Consider the following 27,039-nt stretch of genomic DNA (forward strand, 5'->3'; position numbering starts at 1 on the left):
CACCATGCTTCCAAGATGAGAAACTGAGGCTGAAATATAGCAACTTAGCCAAAGCTAAATGTCTTCACAACACACCCATCACAAGATCCAGGTGCATGTATTGCCTGTTCTGCCCACATTGTAAGCCAGAGACCAAAGGCCCCCCCCTTAAATATTGTGGCACGGAAAACCAGACCGAAAGGAGGTGGACCAAAAGCGCTTCTAAAGGACATTTAGGAAAGATATAGATGCTTTGACGGTGACAAGTGTCAGAGAGTTTGTTCCATAAATGCAAATGTCCCTTTCCTGGGCGAGCTACTCAAGTAGGAATACAACTCCAGCCACTTTTAGGCACAGCTAATTTTCTGGATCCATTTCAATCTGTTTTCAGACCCAGTTTTGGCCTTGACAGATGCCCTCTATTAAGAGAAAGACAGTGGGCGTGTGACCCTACTAATACTCCCAGGTCAGCTTCTGATACCATCATAAACATGGTAGGCTGCTGGGTTGGAAATAGGAGGCCTAGCTTTTTCTCTCTTATCAGGAAGGCTCAGGGGTGCCAACTTGGAATAAAATATTGGGCAGGGGACAGGTGAGTCCCACCCCCCATAATTGATCACAAGATGCGGTGCACACACTCTGTCAGGGACCGTGCTGTGGAGGATCCCGAATCTTCACAGGAGCAGTGGGACAGTATAGATTTGGAACAGTGGTTTGCAGAGGGATATAGTCCAGAAGACAGAAGCTGGGAAGAACCGGGTAGTGAACAGCTAGGAGAAGGACTGGGACAGAGAGAGCTAACAGACTCTCTCTCGCTGGAAAGCATACATCTGCCCAGCCTAAGGTCACCACAAGCAGATAAGCAGACAAGCACAGAAAGCAAAGTGGTTGCGAGATCAGGTTGCAAGACGCGGAAGTGACGTGGATGACTAGGGAGGAAGTGGGTGGGATCCTTAACTGGGAGCACCTTTGCCCAAGGAATGGCTGCTTTGTTCTCTTGCTGTGCTCATTAAAATCTCTAAATGGTAAGAGACTGTTTTCACTTTGTTTTGCTTATCTACTGCCAAAAGGGGGGAGGAAACTAGTCCTTGAAGCCTGACACCATTTGAATGGCAATGTCCATCAACTGGGGGAGCAGCCCCCTCAAATATTTTATTGGGGGGCAGCAGAGGGACCTCAGTCCCTAGTTGGCTTCTATGGGGTGGTGACTGAAGAGGAGATGTGGGGGTCTACTGTTTGCCCTCATGGCATTTATGCTGGTGTTCCACAGGGATCCATCATGTTCTCCATAGTTCTTAATATGCTTATGGAATCACTGAGTGAAAGTATCTGGGAATTTAGCAGGAGAGTCCTAAAGGGAGGTCTGAGATCAGTAGTGGACTGGATGAGGATCAATAAACTGAAGCCCAATCTTGATAGAACTGAGGTATCATTGAAGGGTGGTTCATCTGCTCAGGGAGGTGAGTGTTTAAGTTGTTCAGGATTCGGCTGCACTCCCAGTGAAGGATCTGGTTCACACTATTGCTGGAATCTCAAGTGGCATCAGCTGCATGGAGCACCATTCCAGTGAGACAGATGTAATGCGCTGTACATGTGGCTGCCTTTAAAGACTGATCACAAACTGCAAAATATAGCCATTAGGCTGGACAAAGACCTCCCCCCCCCAAGCTTTTAACTTTTAAATACTGTTTTAAAGCTTTTTTTAAAAAACCTATTTACCTCCTGTGTTGTTTTGTTGCTGTTTTAAGGCTGTAGTGTTATTATTCCTTACGCTGTTTTCAATATTGTAAGCTGCCCTGGAAATCTTTAAATTAAACGATGGGATGCTAATTTTAAAAATAAATGTGATCTAGCCAGTGAGAGTACCAATGTATGTGTCCATATTATGGCATCATATAAGGTGTTCTCAAAGGGACATGGTACAGCCACAGCAGCCAAGCCATTTAACACTTTGTAAGTCAGAACCAGCGCTGCAGGGGTCTGCACAGTTTAAAGTAAAAAAAAAGGGAGCAATTGCCGAAATTTGACTCCCCATCTCCTTTTCAAGTTTAATGATTGATGAGTTGTTTGAGATATGTCTAGCCAAACATGCTATTCTGTTTCTGCTATCAGGGTGGGCCCCCGTCATTTACACCTGCCACACAAGTAGGCAAGGTGACTTGGAACGCAAAGATATATGCACATTGTAAAACTGAATAAGGGTGGCCAAAAGGCATTTTTTTAAAGAACAGAAAGTACAATGAGAGGTTTTTAAAATGCAGAGTTGGAAAGCACAGATGATCTGCACACGCTGCAAAACAGAATAAATGGGGGAAAGGCGGCCAAGAGCCATTTTTTTAAAAAACAAAAAAAGCAGAAGGAGAGGTTTTTAAACAAAACATTGAAAAGCATTTTGTGGAAAAAGGAGAGTCACTGAGAACATAGAAGGCAGCATTAAACTATTGGTTCACGATTTACGAGTGGACCACAAACTCATACCAGGCCGATATTAGTTACCTAGTTTTACTGAATATAATTCATTAAAAAAAAAATCTATTGCAAGTATGAAAGGTCCAGGGATTATGGGTTTCAAATAAATCCATACAACTCAGAAAGTGGTTTAATTAAACAAAAAATATGGGGTCATTATTTCTCAACCATACTCAGTAGCTTCTTTCATTTAAAAATGAGTTATATGCAAAGATTCTTAAGAACGTCAGAAATATGTTTAATATAAAACCATATTAATATTATGGAAATCAATTTGGAAATGCTATTGTTTTAAACACACACAAATATTTAACATCCAAAGATTTAAAATGTAGGACCCAACGAACTTGCACTTTTACAAGCACCATATAAAGCTCATGTTGCAATTCCAGAGAATCTACGGTATCTTTTTGTGTGGCAGCACCTATACTTTGGAACATTAGCCAGGTGCCCTCACAATACACACTTTTTTTTATTTCAGCAAGGCATATAATTTATATATATATAAGTTGCACTGATTTTACAGGGACAAATGGCAACAGGAACATCACTTTTTCATCTCTTCCCAAGTTTAGTATGAGATTCCCCTTTTTTCAGATTCTACACAACCCATTTTGCTCCGTTTCCCTTACTTCACGTTGCACCGCAATTAGCAAAATGACAATACAGTGGTACCTCAGGTTAAGAACTTAATTTGTTCTGGAGGTTCGTTCGTAACCTGAAATTGTTCTTAAACTAAGGTACCACTTTAGCTAATGGGGCCTCCCACTGCTGCCGCGCTGCCGGAGCACAATTTCTGTTCTCATCCTGAAGCAAAGTTCTTAACCTGAGGTACTATTTCTGGGTTAGCGGAGTCTGTAACCTGAAGCGTCTGTAACCTGAGGTACCACTGTAGATAAATTAGGTACAAAAACCAAACAGAAGCCCAGTCACACCTGTCGGGAACCCCATTTTGGTTCGCGAAACAGAATCTGACCGTAACACACATAAGATTTATTTCCCAGTAGAAAATAGAATGCACAGAAATCACAACATGCCCTTCTTTATGGCTGCATGCCAAACTTCTGAATCTTTCAATGGTACACTGCAACACTCAATGCTACGAAACCAACTCCTCTTACCTGTGGGTGTGCTGCTACGAAATGACGAGGAAGGGGTAATGGGTGGCGTGACTGGCGGAGTAAGGCTCCCACTGCTGTGGCGTGGAGGAGTAGATACGTTTCCCCGGGACACCGAACTTGACAGAGTCAGGGAGAGTTTAGGCTGGATTTTCTTCTTCAGGGATTCCTGCTCTCGCCGCGCTGCGTCAGTCATAAACCTGCAACAATGGCGGTGCCAATGGGTAAGAGGAAAATCGTTGTGAAACAGGAGCGCTGAACAGTCAGTACAAACACTTGCTTATGTTTCTGAAGCTGTGGCTTCCACAAGTCGCCAGGACTTGAGCTGAGATTCCGACTAAAGATCAGGAAGAGCTTTCTGACAGTAATTGCTGTTGGACCATAGAATGGTCTCCCCTTGGAGGTTGTAGACTCTCCTTCCTTGGAGGTTGTAAAGCTTAGGTTGGATGGCCATCTGTCATGGATGCCTTAGCTGAGGTTCCTGCATTGCAGGGCGTTGATGACCCTTGGGGCCCCTTCCAACTCTATGATTCTGTATCACTTGCAGTTTTTGATTCATGGCATATGTACTCCAATCATTTAAAGCAACCACTGAGATTCTGTGACATAAGTGCAGCACAGCCTATGGGGTCTCACACAGATACAGGCGGGTGGCAGTTTTTAGCATGTTATACATGCGACATTTGCAAAGTTAATTAAAGGGGGTGATTCGGCCTGCCTAAAAAAAGCAGCGCTGCATCAGACAGGGTGCTGAACTGGAAGATAAATGCATTTTACAAAAGGGCTTATAAACTGTCAACTGGACACTCATTTCTAAAAAAATGAGAATTGACATACAAAGATTCCCTTCACATTTCACCACTGGTATTCTCCTGCTTTGTGACCCACTATTAGACACCTGCTCCCTGAGCCATTGTGACATAATGATGATGTCAACTCCTGTGTTCTGTTAGTTCTACAGTTCTACTCCCATTGCTGTCTCAGCTGTATCCCTGGTGAGAGTTAAACATGTTCCAGTTGCGGGGAAGTGAAGGGAGATGGATAAAGAAAACTACCAGCAGGACTCAGAGAAGAGAAGGGAACTGGATATACCCTGGGGGGCCACATAACTGTCCTGTGAAATGCAAACCATTCAAGCCATACTATTTTAAATACAAGCATGCTGTTTTAAGTTGCTTGTGGATTGCCCTGGTTATATTAAGGGGATTTGTCTTACAGTAAAGCTGCACTTACTAAAGAGGAAAGTAAAAAACGGGCATTACCAATACATTACTTCTCCACTTAAGTTTCTGATGGTACTGAGGTAGCTCCTCATCACAATACACACACACACACACACACACACACACACACACACACAGTCATACCTCGAGTTGAATGCGCTTCGGGTTGAGCGTGTTCGAGTTGTGCTCTGCGGCAACCTGGAAGTAACGGAGCACGTTACTTCCGGGTTTCGCCGCTCGCGCATGCGCAGACGTTCAAAATGCCGTCACGCGCATACGCGGTAGGGGCGAAACGTGACCCACGCACGCGCAGACACACCATTGCGTCTTGCGTTCTGTTTGGGATGCGAACGGGGCTCCGGCATGGATCACGTTCGCATCCTGAGGTACCACTGTGTGTGTGTGTGTGTGTGTGTGTGTGTGTGTGTACACACACACACACACACACACACATACATATAAAATTCTTGGTTCTGATGTTCTGTGAGGAAGGCCATCACGCAAGAAGCCAAGAATGACAGTGGAGAAGGTGGGACTCTGAAGGATGAGGAATGGATCCCTATATATCAGGGCTCTGGAGCCTCAAGTGCAGGGGCCTGAGGAGTCCCATCACTCAGCCCAAACACTGAAGTCCTCTTCCAAGGGCCTTCTGGAGGTTCCCTCACTGTGAGAAGTGAGGTTATAGGGAACCAGGCAGAGGGCCTTCTCGGTAGTGGCACCCTCCCTGTGGAACGCCCTCCCTTCAGATATCAAAGAGATAAACAACTATCTGACTTTTAGAAGACATCTGAAAACAGCCCTGTATAGGGAAGTTTTTAAAGTTTGACATTTTACTATATTTTTATATGTACTGTAGCCACCCAGAGCGGCTGGGGAAATCCAGGCAGATGGGCAGGGCATTATTATTATTATTATTATTATTAGTAGTAGTAGTCAGGGCCTCTTGGGAGTCTCTTGACCATACGCTCCCTCCACAGGCCACACCTCTCACCAGCCCTACTGCATACCCTCCTCCAGGGTTTCTGCCTGGTTGGGATATGTTATTGAACTGATAAGGCCTCTTGGCTGCCTGGATAGAAGATAGAAAGGAGTGTGTGTAGACACTAACCTCTTGTACAGAGGCAACATTTGCATCATTGCTTTCCCCACTTTTGCCTCTTGCCCCACCTACCACCACAAGCATGTGGCCCTCAGAAGCTTGCCCAGGTGGGAATGCGGGTCTTGGGCTGAATACGGTTCCCCACCCTTGCTATATTTTGTGGCAAGGACAGAGGCCCGGCTTTTCTCCATCTCAAGTAGCATCTCATAGCTTCACTTTCTCCCACAAGACACCATGGTTTCCATTTGACTTCTATGGGAAAACATGAATCTTCTCGTTTTCCATCGTGCTATAATAATACACCAACAGATTGTGATCACTACACTCATTTGCTATCAAGTTTTTCAAGAATTCCTTTCTGAATGACCTTTTCTCCACAGGATACGTTACAGGACAATTTAATGTGTAACAGTGCAGCGTCCCAATGTATGGGCAGCCATTAAGTAACTAGGCGAAACTAAATGTTCTAGACGCAAAACACAATTTTTTCAAAAAATAATGCTGATAGATTACACAAACTAGATAATGTAACCATCAAGCCATCCATTAAAGCCAAAAGTTAATCAATTGCCAGGAAAACAAATTACTCCAGATATTAAGGAGCCAGCCATTCCTTTGTGCTCTGTTTTCCTCCTGCAGTTACCTCTCCAGATGAAGCTTTTTCCAAGTGGGGATAACCCTTTCAAGCATGTCCTCTTACAATGCTAACTACCTTCTGTCTACCTTTCAGCAGTTAATTACCAAACTTGTCATTAATTACTGACAACAACCCATTTCATATGGACCGCTGCATCAACTAGAAGAAATGTCTTCTATTCTGGCTGCTGCAGGGAGGGGTGGTGGTGCAGTTATTAGCTTGCCCAGACTAATTTTTCAAAAGGCTGAATAAAAATGGTGCAATAAACCACTGAGTACAGTTTAATGTAGCAATTATCATCCCAGAATTCACCTTCACAGCAGTTAACAGCTAGCTTGTTAGGGCATTCATCAGCCTTGCTTTTGCTTTGGATCATTAATTAACAAACCAGTTGTCACTTGCTGCTAACAATACATACTTGATGTGTTACTGCTTAATAATAGGAAATAGCTTTATGGACGCTTATATTTCATTCCACATCCTCTTTGTAACATGGTTCAGATGCCTTAGTGTATTGTACAGTAATAATAATAGTAAAAATCTTTAAAAGATGTATTGCACATTATTGGGCTGGACAGAGCAATATCTCTTTAATTAAATGCATTTATGCTGTATTTAAAACATATTTTGAAGCACGCCATTAATTGCTTAATTTATTCCAGACTGCACCGCTCCTATTCAGTGACATGAAAGAAGCTTAAGAGTGCAAAGCTCATGAGGGAAAAGATTTCAGGGGCAATCCAGTCTTTCCTCCACTAGGCCTACAAAGCTTTATAGAGCACTAGGGCAATGGCAGCTGGTGCTGTGATCAGGACCACATTAGGCCTCATGCCATCACAAAAGCCTCACCCACACCCAGAAAGCGCCACATGTTTGGCTGGCAAAATGGGAAGCTCTGTTCTAGGAGAGTGACGCAGGCACCACTCTGCAGGCAGCAGAGGTGGACAGAGCTCACAAGAGAGACACTTCTATCCAGCACAGCAGAGCAACCCCCAGCTCAGCAGAGTTGGATTTCTCTGCCAAACTTTAAAAAATAAAATAAAATAAATACATAAAGATTTAATTTAATTGAGAGGAAATTTCAAAATCGAAGAGTGGAAACTGTTGGAAGGGCCGAACCTTGTCTTAGCAAGTGGAATGTTTGGGCGTAATCCTTGCAAGAACAAGAAAAGTTATGCTGACCCCTCAAGATGTGTGAGATAGAGGCTGAAAGGAGCAGGCTGGTGGGTCAACTTGAGAGCCTGACTCAGCACAGAGCAGGAAACTGAAGAAGAATAGACGTCTGAAGTCTGCTTAGGTAGGACAAAGACTGCACAATCCCAGGGCTTAACGAAATACCCAGGAAATTCTATCTTTGGTGACATGAAGAGTACTTCCTCAAAGCAGAAAATAACCTAGTAAGCCACCTTGAAAACGAAAGGCTGCTACGATATACTGCTGCTGCTTGTGATTTCCACAACACATATCAATAAAAAATGACACTAGCAGCCTGACACTATGCTTATTTACTCAAAAGTAAATTCTACTTTATTCCGTGGGCTCTACTTTCAAGTAAGTGTTCTTAGGACTGCACCATGAGCCTTTGTTCCCACTATAGGAACATAACAGGAAGTTTGTTGCTAATCCAAACATAGGGTCGTATTCCAGTGTTAGTCTCACGCAAAGTAAACCCATTGAAATAGATGAGCATGACCAACAGGCCCAGCTTAGCAGGAGATGAACCCACATAATTCATGTTTTGGCATGTTATGAGATGAAGTCTAAACTGCATTTTTTTCAAAATGGCCTCTGTTATCCATACTGAGATGGCATGCACAAGTCCTGCATATCTGTATATCCTTATGTTGTAGCTGTACCCCAAAGTACAAGCAGATTATCAAAGCTACTTCATTTTGGTGTTCATTTTCAAAGCAAATGATACACTGTGCTAAGGCGGTAAGTTTGCAGCACTATAAAACAGATAACTATTAACGTACAACTTTTTTAAAAAAAACGCAGGCATTTTATGAGACATTAAATTTACCTGGCACAGAAGGAGTCATAAATATATGTAGATTGAACCAGGAGATATAAATATATCAAGAGGATATACAGGAAATCCAATTAACCAAAATGCATACTATTTTTCAAGACATTGCCTAATTTCTTTCACGTTGTCAGTCTTCACACTCTGCATGTCAGCTTCATAATTCATCTGCCACTCAGCAAATTATTTTTAACCATAAGCTTCTTAGATAAGATGCCTGTCATTCTTCTTAAAAAAAGCAGCAGCAGAGCATTTTCGAATACAGAATTGCTTGGCCTTGATTTCTTCTAGATTTAGAACAATGATTTGACTTTAAGGCCACATTTATACCATACATTTAACACATCATGATACCACTCTAAACAGTCATGGCTTCCCCCAAAGAATTCTGGTAACTATAAGTTTGTTAAGGGTTCTGAGAACAGTTCTGAGACCCCCGTTTACACATTAAACAACAGTTACATATGAAATGAATACCACACACAAAAGCTTCAGTTCTGTGCTTAGTGTTACAGGCAAAATGATCAGTCTTCTTAATAACATGGTACTTCCAAAGGAGAAAAACACTGATGAATCTCACACACCAATGGGAGATTTTTTTCATTTCTCAAATCATGGGTCCTTATGTAGCCAAAGTACAGTGGTGCCTCGCAAGACGAAATTAATTCGTTCCGCGAGTTTTTTCATCTAGCGAATTTTTCGTCTTGCGAAGCACGGTGTCGGAAAAGTTTTGGAAAAGCTTCAAAAATCACCAAAAACCTCAAAAAAGACTACCACACCACGTTCTATGAGTTGCTCCTCGAAGTCAAGTCGCAACTGTATTAACAGTGTTAAGAAAAAGGAAACAAACTTGCAAAAAACGCAAGACGTTTTCGTCTTGCGAAGCAAGCCCATAGGGAAATTCGTCTTGCGAAGCAGCTCAAAAACCGCAAAACCCTTTCGTCTAGCGAGTTTTTCGTCTTGCGAGGCATTCGTCTTGCGGGGCACCACTGTAATGCTATACATACCCTTCAAGTGTCCCGGTTTTCTAGGGACAGTCCCAGAGTTATGAAAGCCATCCCAGCTTCTGATTTGATCCCGGGATGTCCCTGTTTTCCTTGCCAGTGCTGCCGCTGCCAATCTTGAGTAGCAGCAGCAGCCGGCACTTGTCCCAAGCGGCGGTAAGGGAGCATCCCATTGCCTCTCCATGGCTGCTCCATGGCCATTGCTACCCAACTCCTTCCTTGGGTAGCTCATAGTGGCTGCAGGACAGCAGATGAGGCTGCCACTGCTGAGGCCCAGCCCAGCCCCTTGTATTGTACTGGCTCTGACGGTCAGACAAAGAGCAGGGCTGCCCTGGACGGGAAGAAAGGGGGAGCGGAGCAGAATGCATTGAGTCTTGATTTGTTTAAAAAAACCATTTGTGCAGTCGCATCTAATCTTGCCCCTATTCTAACTATTTATTGGTGTGTGGTTTTTTGTGTGCAAATCTACCAATGAATAAAATGAAATAAAATAAAATCAGGATTAAGGGGTTTTCTCAGGAAAGTGGCGGGTGTATGTGCTGTGTTGCATGAGTGTAGCATTGGTGGCACTTGCCCTTCATCTGATAGGAGACGCTCGGGGGAGGGTGGCCAAAATGGGGGGGTTGAGAAGGGTGAGTTGGAGTGAGAAATGTTCCTATTTTCATGAGGAACATTGGAGGGTATACATTATACATGCATTGAACAGAGGTATCAGCAGGCTTAGGGAACCAAAAAGTTTGCAAGTAGTACAAAAAACCCCACACCTCACCATGGTGTGTGTGTGGGGGGGGGGGGAACCCACCAAATGGGGCAAAGGACAGGTAGCATGCTCAGTTGCCACATAACGTTGACTGTTGGCTGTGGGGCTGGAAAATGCATTTCCCCCCACATTTCACAATACAGTTGTACCTCAGAAGTCGAATAGAATCCGTTCTAGAAGTCTGTTCGACTTCCGAAACATTTGACTTCCAAAGCACGGCTTCTGATTCGCTGCAGGAAGCTGCAGCCAAACAGAAGCTGCGGAAGCCCCAATGGATGTTTGGCTTCCGAAAGAATGTTCGAAAACCACTCACTTCTGGTTTTCAATCATTCGGGAGCCGGAACGTTTGACTCCCAAGGTGTTTGGGAGCCAAGGTATGACTGTATGTTTTGTTGACGGTCTCACTTGTTAAGTTCCCATTGAGATGGTAAGCTTGCCTGTCTTCAGAGTGCATGTGAGGACTCCTTCCCGCCACCCCAAAAAATCCACATAAAATCCTAGATGTCACCTTTAGTCTAGCCTTCCCTCTGACATGATAGTTTTCTACTGAAAATTGTTTTTGCTCTGTTTTTTAAATTGATGAGTATCTATCAAAGAAGTCTGGGAATTGTAGCTCTGTGAGGGGAATAGGAGTCTCCTAACAACTTTTAACAAAATGCAGCTCCCGGATATATTTTTTTTGGGGGGGGAGGGGGAAGTGGTAACCTGGTGCTTTAGATGTATGCTATGAAGGTGGCAACTGTTATTACAGTGGTACCTCAGGTTAAGTACTTAATTTGTTCCGGAGGTCCGTTCTTAACCTGAAACTGTTCTTAACCTGAAGCACCACTTTAGCTAATGGGGCCTCCTGCTGCCGCCGCGCCACCGGAGCACGATTTCTGTTCTTATCCTGAAGCAAAGTTCTTAACCTGAAGCACTATTTCTGGGTTAGCGGAGTCTGTAACCTGAAGCATATGTAACCTGAGGTACCACTGTATAAGGCTTTTTTAAAAATGAGTACTACAAGAGCAATCTGTCCTGCTAGCGTCATAACCATGGATCAAATAAATTGAGGTATGTTTGTCAGAGCACACTTCAGTTCCTATGGTTTCATGTCCAACCCCTTCTACGGACTCGCTGTCTTACTTTGGACAATTCTTTCCCAAGCGCAACTTTCCCAAGCACAACTGCTCAACGGTAAAAGTTGGATAATTTACAAGCTAGTGCAACAAAGTTCTTTTAAATGTAAACATAATACAGATAAAATGATAAATAGGAGCCACAGCAAAAGGTGAAAACATAGTTGGGGCATGTATCTTTGAAGAAATCAATTAATCCTATTGCTTCCCACTTCCTCTGGAATTACTGGAAGACCTGTAACAATCTGCTGTGATAGGAAAGGACTGCCATTTGAAGAAGAATACCCTCTGTCTGAGTCAGACCGCAGGAAGTTCCTTGAGCGTTTCTTGATCTGCTTCATCATCACTATCGTGTAAATCGGGGGCTGTTGTTTTTTAAATTTATTTCAAGTGAAAAAAAGGAAGTAGGAGTGTAAAATACACTGTGCTGTACAACCGTACCATAATACATAGTGATACAAGGGAAAAATATGCAGCGCAATTTAGGAAGGCCTTCTTGTAAGTGGGGAAAAATGCATAAATTGCCATTTTAATTAATTTCCTAATGTAAAGCACAGCTGCAGTAAAGTTGGCAAATATAAGTCACCTTTACAGTTTGCGTTTCTCAAATGAAATCATGCTTTTTAATTGGGTCTTAATGTGTGCGAAGCTATGTTTTATTTACTCGCTATTACAATATCAGCATTTTTATACTTTCTGCTTGCTTGTGCAAACAAACTTTATTAATACATATATCTGAATGCTCTAATCTCAGTTACAATGTACCAGTTTGAGTTTCAACAATTAACTGGCCTTTTTTTGCGGACCCCCACTGCTATGTGAACTAGCTGTAGGCTATTAAAATAATGAGTCCGGACTGAGTCATCTGATCTCATGCTTGGTGCAAAGCCTGAGGAAAAGGACTTTGCCCACAATTCCTAGTCTGTTTACCAGACTAAGCCCAGACTGTTGGGAGCTTTGTCCAAGAACTCCCTTCCCCCTTCCATGAATAACATGGTATAACAGAGCCCTCTGGAGGTCAGTATTATTGCTTTGCTCATTCAAAACTATTTTGCCCTCCAAACAATGTAGATTAGTCTTTTCAAAGTCCATTATGGCAACAAAGGATAAAATAGCACGCACCCTTGTGAAATAGCACAACCCCTCCAACCACGCCAGCCCTTGTAGGATTTTTTTTTATCAATAAAAACAACTATGTTTTGGGTGCATCTCTATTTTTGACGCAGAGAAAATATACCATTCTGAAAAAAAAAGTACAAACTGATCTTGTGATGTTGTCAGCAAGTGTAAGGTAGGTCACAGATAGCCAAGCCAGAGAACGTTGGATCAGAATAAGGAAATGCTTTGTTCTATTAAAATAAATATTGCAGAATTTACAAAACATTCAAGAAATAAAACGTTTTCTTACAACTGCATGAATAAGTCTGTGAGTGTCATTTATTTAAAAAGCGACCTTGTGCTTTGATATAACACACACAAGCCCTTTGATTTTCTGCCCACAGTGTCGCTAATATGCCACAGGGCCTTAACTTGTAATGGAAGAATAAACAATTTAGATTGCAATATTTATCCTTCTGTCAGATATATGATATCAAAAACATATTTGTAAATTCGCATTTCAAAATATATTGTGACATATTTTACTATAAAGATTTCCCTCTGCCATTCATTGAAGGTAGTGATCTAGCAATGAAAATGTGCAAATCCTCTAAATTCTTATAGAGCAAAAGCACTTTCAATTTACAAGTTTCCAGTAAATGTCTCCATATATGTAGGCCAATGTATTTTACACAGACCTACTTTGTGATACATCTATTGTGCACCAGGTCTAGAGCGTCACCTTTTCCCTGAAAGCATTATCTCAACTCTTTCCAGATCCCTTCTAAAAAACTGTTACATCAAAGCTCAAAGACTCCTACATATGAAAAGAATTCTGCTTAATAAAGAACTTGACTTCAAGCAGGATGAACAGAATTAAAATGAAGTGAAACCATATAAAATATTTTGATATAGTTGGTGTATATCAAATCTTTACAAAGATTATCAGAAATTAGAAACAATGGATGGTACCCTTTGGAGCATAGCTATAAAACTGTGATGACAGAGAGAGAGAAACAGAGAACAAGCACATCCAAGCAATAGGATAATCTAAATATTCAGATCCACTGAAGTCGCCTGTCACTGGACAGAGCCCAGTATTCGTCACAATTCAAAAGTAAATACAGAATCTGTATGTCCTGGCAACGTTTACGCTTAACTCCCTGGACCTACCGTTTCTCATATGCTTCATCTGATACAGAAATTCAGACTACAGGGCAGCAGGAAAATTCAAACAATGCATACTGCTCACTGTTCTACTCAAGAGTGTTGAGAGAAAACAGGTGACAAGGATTAAGAACAAAATTAAATTTGCATATATCCAGCTATGGAATGGAAAATCAACACCAGCCCGTAACATGATTTAATAGCGACAACATGGCCACAAAACGAAAAAAGCATAAAATTTAAAACCCGTCCTGTTGAGTAGCTAATATGGCAGATAAACGAAGGATGAAAACTATTCTGCAAAGCTCTTGGCAACGATGGGAAGACAAAAGCTAATGGAAGAAACAGACCTAAAAGCTAAATCAACTGGATGACAACAGGCTATCAAATGTTAACTGATCACAATCATTCTACCGAATCCTTCCAAATATACATGAAAGTAAAGTGAGAAAACCACAGATGGCGGATGAATGAATGAACAAAATACAACGAATAAAACCCTTTGAAATGAAAATAGTTCACAGCCGGGCTCAGGAAGACCAGGCGCAGGATTCGGGTGGGGCTCTTGAATATTGTATTCATGGTGTTAACTAAGAAATGGCTGCTCTAACCTTCTTTTCTATGCATGCTGTTGTTTAACCCAAAATCTAGCTTTCTCAAAAGGGGAAGCAGGGAGTTGTGGGTCATTTGCATCTATTACAAAAATGTGTATTTTCCAGTTTACTAACATTTAGGACATACCAAGGTTTCTAAAAAGCCATACTATAGGCCAGCTTTCCCCCAACCAGCCAAGCATGAGAACTTTTTAAATATCTATTCTGAATTTTGAGAATTGTTTAATGCTGGCATTGGTGTGTGTCCCCTACAGACAGAAATAGGGAACTCGTAATGTGTCGCTCAACCTCAGTTTGGTAGAACCAATGCAATATGATTTCTGTGCAACTTTTTAATAATTTCCTTGAATATGTTTGCTCTCTCACATTTTCATGGAGTTGGGATAAAGACATGAAGAAACCCATGCTGGTGTGCCAAGCCTTGGCCCACGTCTAGCAAGGTCCGCTGTACGGCCTCTCCCAACACAGAAGTGGAATTCTCCAGGCACCAATGATATAGCTGTGCCCAGGCTAAAGCCTTGTGCTTTGGCAGAGATCAGTGATACCCATGAACAATGCTAGCATGAGAATCCTGGACCTAGGGAGGTGGGGTAAGTTGGATATCATCCAGTAAAATAATCAAGTGATAAAATAATCTAATAAACCTAGATTATTTCTGGACTGGATCCGCAAGGGCTGGTATGGAATAATGACTTTGGACCAAATATTCCTTAGTGCTCTCCTGTTTCCAATTAAAGCATGTGCTTTAATGCTGGGCTATGGACTGCACCCAGAAAACTTCCATTTAAACAATACTTGGGCAATACACCCCATACAATTAAAGCACGTGACTCTGCCCAGAGAATCCCGAGAAAGGTCCTTTCACCTTCCCAGAGTTACAATTCTCAGTACAGTGGTACCTTGGGTTACATACGCTTCACGTTACATACGCTTCAGGTTACACACTCTGCTAACCCAGAAATATTATCTCGGGTTAAGAACTTTGCTTCAGGGTGAGAACAGAAATTGTGTTTTGGCAGTGTGGCGGCAGCAGGAAGACCCCATTAGCTAAAGTGGTGCTTCGGGTTAAGAACAGTTTCAGGTTAAGAACGGACCTCCGGAACGAATTAAGTACTTAACCCGAGGTACCACTGTATCCTTAACAAACCACAATTCCCAGGATACTTTGAGGGAAGACATGTGCTTTAAAAGTGTGTGTTGAATGCATTTAAAATATATGGTCTGCCCATAAATCACAAGTCCCAAAATATACAATTTGGTTTGTTTCTGAAAGTCTTCCTGTTTCATTTACAAGAATCCTTTCTCCCATGTTTTCGTTAGGGTCAGACTCACCTTGCCTCTCCTGTTTAGTAATAATAATTACACACAAACACACACATATATTGTCATTTAAACTTGTATTGCCTACAATACAAGCTTTCTGTTTTTACCAGACTAAGCCTGGAAGTCAATGCCACAAACAATATCAAGGTCAGATGTATAATCAGAGACTTCTATGCTTTCTTAAAAATGAGGGTGCACTGATACAAAATTTATGAGAAGTAATCTCTTGAAGATTGCTATTAACACGCTCAATAATTTTCTTACTTTTTCGTCCAAGAGGCTTTATTATTTGTAGCCTGTCAGTATGACACATAAATTATGAGCCTTGTTCACCTATAATAGGATAAAATGAAACTTCAAAATTGACACTTATGAAGAAAAATGGGAAAGTCCTTAGCACCATGATACCAGCTAAAGTGTGAACAATTTGCCAAATGGTACAGGCAACCAAGTTGTCAAACTTTAGGGGCAGAAAAAGCATAAACCAAAAATATGAGACCATCTAGTCAATACAGCTCACAGAATCCAGTACAAAGTTAGCCCTTTGATCAGATAATTATAATAATATAATGTAAGTAAGTTTGACAACATACAAAATATAATATTGAATTTGTGTTATGCCCAGAGAAGATATTCTGGGCAAAAAATCTGAAAGTTTTCTGATGCAAACTACCATATGCAGAGCAATTTGCACAGGAATTAATTTTCAGGAAAATCATTGATCAAAGTAAATTGCAGTGAGTTTAATAGGACTTAAAGGTAAAGGGACCCCTGACCATTAGGTTCAGTCGTGACCAACTCTGGGGTTGCAGCGCTCATCTCACTTTATTGGCCGAGGGAGCCGGCGTACAGCTTCTGGGTCATGTGGCCAGCATGACTAAGCCACTTCTGGCGAACCAGAGCAGCGCACAGAAATGCCGTTTACCTTCTCGCCAGAGTGGTACCTATTTATCTACTTGCACTTTGACGTGCTTTCGAACTGTTAGGTTGACAGGAGCAGGGACTGAGCAATGGGAGCTCACCCCGTCGCGGGAATTTGAACCTTCCACCTTCTGATCGGCAAGTCCTAGGCTCTGTGGTTTAACCCACAGTGCCACCCGCGTCCCTCTTAATCGGACTTACTCCCAGGTAAATGAGCAGAGAATTGCAGCCTAGGTTTCTTGTACTTAGGTCCTATTAATTTAAATAGGACCTAAGTGATGATTAACTTTTCACTATTGATTTCACTGGTACCTCAGTTCCACACCTATTTTTCCTCTGCTCTTTCCAGGCATGGTGTATGCTTTAAAACTTCATATTCAAGCACCCCTTTTTTGCTCCCCATGAAACCCCACTCTCTGAAGGTCAGTCAGAGCAAACGTCAATCTGCAGAGAACCCGAATTGACATATGCTCTGACTGAGCATTAAAAAGCAGGGTTTTCACCAAGAAAACTCATGGCAAAAGAAAAACAAAAAACTGTTCCGACACAGAGCTTTTAAGCGTGGACCTGTGCCTGGAAAAAGTGAGGCAAAAGGTAAGTGTAGATAAGCCCTAGCTTAGTCTGCATCTAATCCTATGCCATAAAAGGTGAGATATAAATCGTTAAAACAAACAATGGCTGTGTTCACACATAATGCTAAACCATTAATTTAATAAGCCAGTCTCATAATCAATGGCTTGAAGCTGACCTGTCAAAACTTATCAGTTTGTTTTAAACCAGGATTCCTGGTGTGGGCATAATGCTAAGCAGGATTCAGTAAATGCAAAAATAAGCTCTGGTGAAGAACCTCCTCATAGCTGCATGGAAGGAGGAGAACAGGGAAGTGTATGAACCCAACACTTCACTCTTGTCTCATTCTGGTATGTCCATACAGAACCAAACAAGAAAATGGCAAAGGGTTGTATTCAACTAAGTCCTACCTAGAGTAGACACACTGAAATTAATTTAACCTAGGTTAGTCTTGACTATTAACGTCAATGGGTCTACCCTGCATAAGACTAGCATTGAATACCACCCTAAGAATTTGTGTTTTGCAGAACAATGGGGGTTTGGTAAAATGGTGAGATGCTAATGAGAGACATAATGCTAAGTTAAGTGGTAACACTGGGAGAGCATGATTGGCAGGCAGGACCTAGAGAGTCCTGCCTAAGAACTTTATAGCTCTAGTGGGAGCAGCACTGGGCTTGAATCAGGAACTATATAGACAAGGCTCTCTGTACCCTGAACCACCAAGGCTGCTGGCTACATAAGGGAATGGCCAGCAGTTCCAGCTGGCATAGGCACATAAGCCTCTTGTTGTGGGGAGTCACTATAGCACCACCAACTGACATAAATCTCCCAGACCTGCTGCCTTCCCTCAGTCTAGACCACTGTTCTTCAACCTTGGGTCTTCAGATATTGCCAGACTGCAACCCCCTTCATCCCTGAGCACTGGCTAAGTGTATGGTGGAAGTTGTAGTCCAGTAACACCTGCGACCCAAGGTTGAGCAATACTGGTCAACACTAGGTCAATAGGTCTTCCCTCCTTGCTGGTCTTCAAGCTTGCCTAGTCCCTCAGGCTTTAGCTGCCTTAAAGGTAAAGGGACCCCTGACCATTAGGTCTAGTCATGGCCAACTCTGGGGTTGCGGCTCTCATCTCGCTTTATTGGCCGAGGGAGCCGGCGTACAGCTTCCTGGTCATGTGGCCAGCATGACTAAGCCGCTTCTGGCAAACCAGAGCAGCGCACAGAAATGCCGTTTACCTTCCTGCCAGAGCGGTACCTACTTATCTACTTGCACTTGACGTGCTTTTGAACTGCTAGGTTGGCAGGAGCAGGGACCGAGCAAGAGCTCACCTGTTGCGGGGATTCGAACCGTGACCTTCTGATCGGCAAGTCCTAGGCTCTGTGGTTTAACCCACAGAGCCACCCGCGTCCCTTTTAACTGCCTTACAACCAGCAAATAAATATGCAGAGAAGCATAGGTGCCGACTGCTAGGGTCCGAGGCAGTCTTGGCACCCTGAACATATTTTTTGAGGAAGCTGGGCCCCCTCAATTTTGAGAGGGCGTTCAGCTCTGCCCCCTGTCTCCTTGCAACGTCTCAGGGCTCCTCATTCCTCTGGAGAAGCTGGCGCTTCTGCAGACAAGCTAGCTACGTCAGGCTCCTCTCTTCCTCTACGTCACCTGGCAGCAGCCATTCCATCAGAGTCGGGCATCAGGGCTACACCAATCCCCAAACATTTTGAATTCCAGCTAGTCATTATAGGAACTACCATGTAACTTTAAGAACTGCACCTCGGTTTTCTTGACTTCCTCCTCCTCCGTCTCCATTTTTGCTTTTATGTCGTGTCTTAAACTGTAAGCCTGCAGGCAGTCTGTCTTGTTTTTGTTGCCTTAGGTAAGCCACTCTGGGAGACTTTTCGGTTGAGAAGTGAGGTAAAAAAATTCTTCAAATAAACAATCATAATAAATAAACCTGACTCGAGGGCCTGACGTGCAGGTACTGTCTGAAGGTTTCCAAGCCAATTTTCCACGAGTCAGACTCTGAAGGCTAGAAATTTCCTTTAAAATATAACTGAATCCTCATAATTGCGTGTCACTCAGCAGGTTCGGCATGAAATTCCAACATATGCAGACTTGCAGGAGAAAAACAGTTCTATTCATACTACAGGATTTTTTAATTTTTTTTAAAAAAACTCCACTAAATAGGAATGTGTAATGTAGAAATCAATTTAGGAAACCACATTTCTCTTCCTCTGGGCTATATGCATCATTATACTTGATACAATCAGCCTACAAAAATGTTTGATCAGCACCATTCTTTGTATCTGTCCAGATTTTAGAGATGATTTTTTAAAGCACTTTTGGGCAAGTTGCAGGGTTTTTTTATTATTTTAAAACACATCTTGTCCACATCAGGACAAGCTTTCTCACACAGAAATGCATACCATGTGGGCTACCTGCTGAGTTTTGGCAAGCTTGGCAGACTTAAGGACATAATGGGCTAGCCAGTTGTAGTGGGGGGAAAACCTCCCTGGGAATATTTAAGTCGGGAAAGAAAAGGAGACTTTCCTCCAATGCTACTTACTGTGAGCTGGCAAAAAGAAGATAAGGACAGGAAATTAGATGTTTTTTTGGTCCCCCCCCCAAAAAAGGAGACACGTTGCGATTTGCCAGCACAATATTTTTGAAATCTGGTATTTCAAATCACCACACAGAAGCTTAAATATTCTTGTTCTTTTAGGTGGTTGATGGTTTAACATCTGATTTACACTTCTGTTTGAGATTAGAAAGCAGACTGCTTGATGCAAATTTATCCCTTTGTATCTGTGTTTGGAACTGGTGCTGAAGGTGCAGAGGGTACTTCCTATTTCTTTCTAACATCCCATTATTAGTGTCTAATGGGTGTGTATTAGGCAAAATTCTTAAGAACAGTTTAACCTTTTCTTTACTTTCCAGACCTGAACTTTATTAAAGAACAAAACAACCGTGATAAGAAACTGTGGATGGTCTGTATGTCCCAGTGCAAAGAAATGGGTGATATATTATTTTTAATGATAGTTACTAAAACCGCTGTATTGCTGGAAGCATTTCAGACAGCTCACTAAAAAAGAAGAAGTTATGTGACAAGGCTTGTTGGGAATGGAAAATAGGCTTTTGCTGCCTGTTGCTGTTTCTCACCCAGCTGGCACAACCAAAGTTTGAGTGTTGTTGCACTCCTTTTTAAAATAAGTATCCTTCCCAGAATTACAGGATAATTCCCAAACACAAGTGTGCCAGCAGTAATTCTGGCATTAGCGTGCATCGTGGGAAGGAAATGTAAAAGATCATACAAGGAAAATATTGTCAAAAATTGGTTTAGGGGGGAAATGTGTCACTAGCACTTAATGAGAACTAATACTAGAGATAGACTAAGATTAACTATTTTCCTCTCAGTAGAATGACATTTACAAAACAATACAATAAAGGGTGTATCCAGTTGTGTTCCTTCATCTGATAGAAAGTTATTTGACCCAGAGGATTGAGGGACACACCTGCTCTGCAACAAAGTAAGAGGATTCAGGAGAAAGGGGAATTTGCAAAAACTACCTCCTCCTCATTTCAATTCACTCTGTATCAAAGATATTTCTGTCAGTGCAGGGAAACAGTTTGATATAGTCCTTGGTGAATGTATGAGTTTTTCTGAGAATAAATAAAGTGAATTCATTCATTATTCCACCCAAAATTTCACAAAACAGAAACTCGTTTTATTATGAATATCCATCTCTCTGGTCATTTTAATCTCATCTTTAGAGATGTAGAAGCACCCGTCAGATAGCTTTTGCTTTACAATTTCATTTTTTCTAGGGTTGCCATATTTCAAACAGTGAAAATCCGGACAGAAAAATCACTGCGCTTTGTTGGGCTTTTTTAAAAAAAAGTTTGCTCAAAGTTGTTTTTGAGCTATTTTTATGGGAAATCTGTCTCCGGATATTTAGCCAATTTGTGCCTGGACAGTGCTGCTGAATGCAGTGTTCTAGACATGTCCACAAAATTCTGGAAGTATGGCAATTCTAATTATTTCAAGATGCACATTAATACAGTTTACCCAGTTTATACCAATGTACAGTGGTACCTCGGGTTAAGTACTTAATTTGTTCCGGAGGTGCGTTCTTAACCTGAAACTGTTCTTGACCTGAAGCACCACTTTAGCTAATGGGGCCTCCTGCTGCTGCCATGCCGCCGGAGCACGATTTCTGTTCTCATCCTGAAGCAAAGTTCTTAACCTGAAGCACTATTTCTGGGTTAGCGGAGTCTGTAACCTGAAGCGTCTGTAACCTGAAGAGTATGTAACCCGAGGTACCACTGTAAACTGTTATGACAGCTTAACTATCCATGTTTAAGAAGCAAGCATTAGCGCCTGTAGATAATTTTCAGTGTGATAAAGCCTTCTATCTTACACAACATGTAAACTTGGATGGTCCACTATTTGAATGAAGCACAAGAAAGGGCACAGAAAGGCAACGATCCTTTCAAATGAGAAGTAAAAAAAATATCCTCAGAATCTGACAGATATGCGAACTGCAAAATTAGACATGAACTTCAATCATATGCATGTTGGGTTAATAAGAATGGTGATAAAGGTGCTGCTGATGGTGATACTGAACATTTGCATAGTGCAAGCAAGTACTCAAAGTGTGTTACATACTTTTTTTGGTTGTAATCCTTACAACAATCCTATGAAGGAAGCAGCAGTGGAGCAAACTGATCGGGCGCCTGGGGCAAGCCGGGGCAGGACACTCTGCGGTGGCCTCCGAGTAGTCTGCCTGCCCCCTCCCACTCAGCCGCCCTACAGCTGAGGGGGAAGCGGTGGGCGGACCATTTGGGGCAGCGTGGGATGCAAGGCTCAGGCGCGCTGCAAGCCCCTCAGTGAGTGTCGCCCAGTATTTTGTCAACCTCCTCAGTGGTGACATCCGGGGCGGACCACCCCCACCACACACCCCTTCCTCTGCCCCTGGAAGGAAGTCAATAGTGTTGCCACCCCTAATGCAAATGGGGAAACAGAAGTTCAGCGGGTTGTTTGCCTAAAGCTAACAGTAAGATCATGGCAGGAGAGAGAACTGGGATCTTCCCAGTTCGCTATTTAGGCCAGGGGTCAGCAACCTTTTTCAGCCGTGGGCCGGTCCACCGTCCCTCAAACCATGTGGTGGACCGGACTGTATTTTTTTTTTGGGGGGGGGGATGAACAAATTCCTATGCCCCACAAGTAACCCAGAGATGCATTTTAAATAAAAGCACACATTCTACTCATGTAAAAACACCAGGCAGGACCCACAAATAACCCATAGATGCATTTTAAATAAAAGGACGCATTCTACTCATGTAAAAACACGCTGAATCCCAGACCGTCCACGGTCTGGATTGAGAAGGCCATTGGGCCTTAGGTTGCCCACCCTGGTTCAGGCTCTACATTACATCAGGTTTGGGGGGGGGGACACCAAAGTTCAATCAGGCTTATCTCTAAGTAATGAGAACAGGATTGTGCCCTTTTTATTTTACTTTAGTTTGCTATAAAATATCCTCAGCATGTGAATACACTATAGTCTTCTTTGGGTGCTCATACAGTTCCCAGTTGCATGAAGATGGACTCTCTGGCCCTGAGCACATCAACGTGGCCCCTGCTGGCTCTGCCATCTACGCGTTGGGTGGAAGTACCAAATCAGGGAAGCTGCTCTACAAATAACAAAAGCATTTAGGATCAACCCCCCTAAATAATTATGAGAGTTATTTCAACATTTCATAGAGCAGCTTTTAAATCTTAATTCCCATAATAAGAATACTCTCTTTCTTCATGGAATATTTTAAGGGGCTTTCACGTTATTCCTTTCCATTGGTACGACTGTGGGCTTAATCCAAATGCAAAGTTTTCTTCACAAGTCCCACTGAAGTAAAGGGGGTTCACACATGAGACCTTACCAACTGATTACAGCCTATATTTGTATTTGAGGTCATATTACACCTACAAACTTCTTAGCCTCTAGATGCCTCTAAAAAAACAAAACCCCTTAGTATTGTGTTATTGTCAGGACCTATTTGAATGCTGTGTCTTTTTAATTAACTGGAAGCCATTTGAAAGTGCCACAAACTGTTCATGTGTGAACCTATTGAAGATAAGAGAGTTGCACTGAATTCAAAGTGCAGAAGCTTGCTAATGCTAACAAATTAGTTCTGCTTTCAAGATGGAACACTTCTCTCTTTAATGTGTCAACTTATTACAGAAGGACTCCAGTTACTGCTGGAGCAGTCATACTAAATCAGCTTTTCAAAATTAATATTCTTTTTTGCAATCAATTATGAATGTTTCAGCCTCAGATAGATGCTGAACAGACACCTCAGCGCAATATTATCACCTCGTCCACAAATGAGCTCAACACAGAGACCTGATCTTTTTGCCAATATCACATCAAATTATTAACAGCAAATATTGAAGTGAAACGATTCCTAAGTACTACTTTGCTTAATTTTGTTTCAGGCTGCACTTAATCTTTATTCATCTTTAATGAGTATTTATTGTATGACCCTGACAGCTTGCTACTTCTGTGATAAATTATCTGACTCAAGTCTGATTAAAAATGCAACCCTGAATGCTAATTATCTGAACAGACCTGCTTAATAATAGCATTTCTTGTCAATTATGGAGCCATAGAATGGGTGCCAGTTGCAACACGCATCAACAGCCTCTTCTTAGAGGCAGATTTCCCATAATGCTTTATCATCTGCCACACATAAATCCAGGATTCTGTACCTGTGGTGACCTCCTTATTAGTGAACTGACAAAATGATGAAGCAAGCCAGCAGCAGAACTTCAGCCACAAGACAATAATGGACTGCAGTTGCAATGAGTGGGAGCTCAACAACCCAGAGTCAGTGGTAGTTCCTTTAGTCTGCTGGACCTCTTGGTTTGAGTAACAAAATCCATATCCCACCTGTATTTAATAAGCTGAAAAACAACCTCTGAATATAGGACACAGAGATAGAATAGCACTATTTTCTTGGTAGAAATATATATATATACATTTACGATTGCAGTGGCAATGTTTACAGGCTTGCTGCAGCTATCTGAATAGAATTTAAGCATAAGTATTACTACCCCTGCCAACGCATCATTCAGCTTAATGATAGTAGTTTTCATGTACATAAAACCAGCAACTATTAAGCTTTGTCCTACCAAACAAAGAGTAGGTAACAATTAAATAGAGATGGGTGTTTGTAGCTGCCATGCTCATGCACGTGAGAGTGTACATCGATGACACTTTTTTGAACCAGCAAGTTGGAAGGAAGCAAAGGCCACATATCACTCTCTATGATAAACACATAAGAACGTCATCACACAGCCCTCACTGGAGAGCCTTATTACAATCCTGGATTTGAAGCCAGGAGGGAGTAGATCGAGAAGGGGGTGATGTGTTGGCAGTAGCAAAGGAAGGCAGGGATGGGGGGGGGGCGTGCAGTGCACCGGGCACCACTGCTAGTCAGAAGCCATGACATCAACAGACACTAAATATACAGTAAAACCACAAGGTCAGATAAAATAGAAGGGAGTCACATATGGATTGTGTACGTTAGATATCCAAGTCCGCTTTACAATTAACTGCTAATTAATCTGATTTCTTTGCCCTAAACTTCCTAGCTGTCAGAGAAGAGCTCTTACAGAGAACAACTCTATTCAGCTGTAAAATTTTGGGTGTCACTCAGCAGCCACTTCACCCTCTCTGGCCTAGTTAGGTTGGTTTCCTGCTCATTAATATAAAGGAGTTAATATGGCTGTTCTCACCTCTGACCTATGGAGTGAAAGCCAAGGGATGGGACTGTGTTCATTGACTAAGATCCTACACCTAGCGATTGAATAAATGGAGGAGAGCAAGAGAAGAGGGATTTATCTCAAGACAATAGAACTGATTTAGAACTGCCGTCTCTCTTTCAGACATATAGCACACTTTTCACCACGAGACTACCAGTAACAGACAGAGATATTTGGCTCAAATACGACAGCTCCATAAAATAAAGGTGAGAAGTGTTTCAATTTCTAGGTAAGTCTGGAAAGCTGACATTTCAGGATGGCGTTGTTTCTTCTTTTAAAATAAATGAGCCTAATGTAATAATGGCCTGATCTTTGTGCCAGTAGTATGTCACATTAGTGTGGCAAATACTGAATTCAAATGTTTCACAAGTTTAACATGGCCTAATTTTGCATTCAGGTTGCACTTAAACCTTATCATTTCCCCTTGAACATCCATTCTCTCTCTTTAAGGTAAATTATTTGCCTGTTCCACAGACTTGAAGCGGTCAAGTGGGCATATATGAGGTGAGACAACCTGGCAGGTAACCTGGACCTAAGTTGTTAAGGGCTTTGTATCATATATTTGGAGCCGGTTGACTGACCAAACCCAAAAAGTGGTGTGTGTGTGTGTGCGCCCCCACCCAGATTTGGGTGAGAAAATGTTGGACAGTATGCAGTCCCATCCAGGGTAGGTAATTGACCAAGTTCTCATCCATGTGAATTACTCCATCTTGCCATGATTCAAGCTCAACTTATTTTTCGTCATCCATCTTTCCACTGCATCGTTTACCTTCTAGCTAGCCTGCATTCCTAATCGGCACAAGCTCTACACACATCTCAAAGTGATGTAATGACCAGTGTAGATACCAGGAGGTATGGGAGGTATGGGAGACTATTGGAGATAAGAAAAGTACAAGCCACTTTTGTGGGTAAGAACCAGGCACTCTACTCCAGTTATTGGTACTGCTGGTCAGACATTCATGACCCACCCCTGGCCCCTGGCTTTGCACGATCAAAGTCAGGGTACAGTGTTATGAGACAGAGATTCATTCATTCAGTGTCAGAATTCAAGGAATCCGATCCCTCTCCCTCACAGCTGGATGCCAGAAATGGGAGAAACAAGATGTTCTTACCGATGTATTTATTCAAGATTCACAGACAGAGTCGTAGGGGCAGCCGATCGAAGAATGGCGTTGTTCCAACTGAGCTCCTCCCCCCTCGCTTCCTAGCAACAACACTTCCCCTTACGGTGGCTGCCAGGAGCTAATTGTCTCTAACTCCTTTGCTCTTCCACTTTCAAAGCACGCCAGGTTCTGTGAGAAGGGGGGTCGGGAATGCTTTCCAGTGACAACGTGTCATCTGGCTGCTCTGTCTCTGTCTCCCCGCTCTATTCTCCCAACACCTCCCAACTCTTCTGCTCACTTGTCTCTGAGCTGTGACCCTCAAACCACTGCTGTAAATCAATACTGCCTTCCTGTTCTCTTGAAGGTTCAGGGGGAGGGGGGGGCGGTCTCCACCATTCCTCCTCAGTCCAGCTTTTAAACCATCCTTCATCCAACCAACCAACCAACCAACCAGGGTCCTAGAGCACTTTACAAAATACAGTTTATAAGATATCACCTAAAACCACAATGTAAACAAAGTAAAAAACAGCAAAACAACCCTCAATATTGAAGGTAAAAATAACCACACACTATACATTCAACTCCTTATATGGGATATCTGAATATTGTCTTATTAAGCTTACACTAAATGTGGACAACAGGGACATCACCACCAAGGAACTAGGAGAAAGAGGGAGAAGATGGGAAGAGCATCTGACTAGTAGCAGTTTCACCAACACCTAATGGGTGTCTGTGAAGTAACTGTAACATTACGAGAGAAGTTTAAATGTAAAGATGCTGTTCAAGTATGAAATATGTCTTGGTTTGTAAATGGTTAAACGAATAAGAAGAAAAAGATTGGCAGTTTACCCCCAGCTGAATCCAGGAAGGTACAGGGCAAAGGAATTATTTCAGTTGGCAATATCCCAAGAAATAACTGCGCTGCTACAGTTACTAAAGAGAGGGCTATTATCTTGTCAGGTTTCCCATTACAACAGTTGGCTGTAGAACTCAGCTTTTA

General features: G+C 42.3%; 1 protein-coding gene across 1 annotated transcript in view; it reads right to left on the reverse strand.

The window, feature by feature from the left end:
• The window catches only part of JAZF1 (JAZF zinc finger 1), a 123,070-nt gene that overhangs the window by 16,900 nt on the left and 79,131 nt on the right, over positions 1–27,039 (reverse strand). The window contains exon 3 of the mRNA XM_083468569.1: positions 3,570–3,766. Coding sequence (XP_083324695.1) covers positions 3,570–3,766 — 197 coding nt within the window. The remainder of the gene's footprint in view (positions 1–3,569; positions 3,767–27,039) is intronic.

The sequence above is a fragment of the Podarcis liolepis genome (assembly GCF_965112155.1).
Source record: "Podarcis liolepis genome assembly, chromosome: 12".
Taxonomy (NCBI): domain Eukaryota; kingdom Metazoa; phylum Chordata; class Lepidosauria; order Squamata; family Lacertidae; genus Podarcis; species Podarcis liolepis.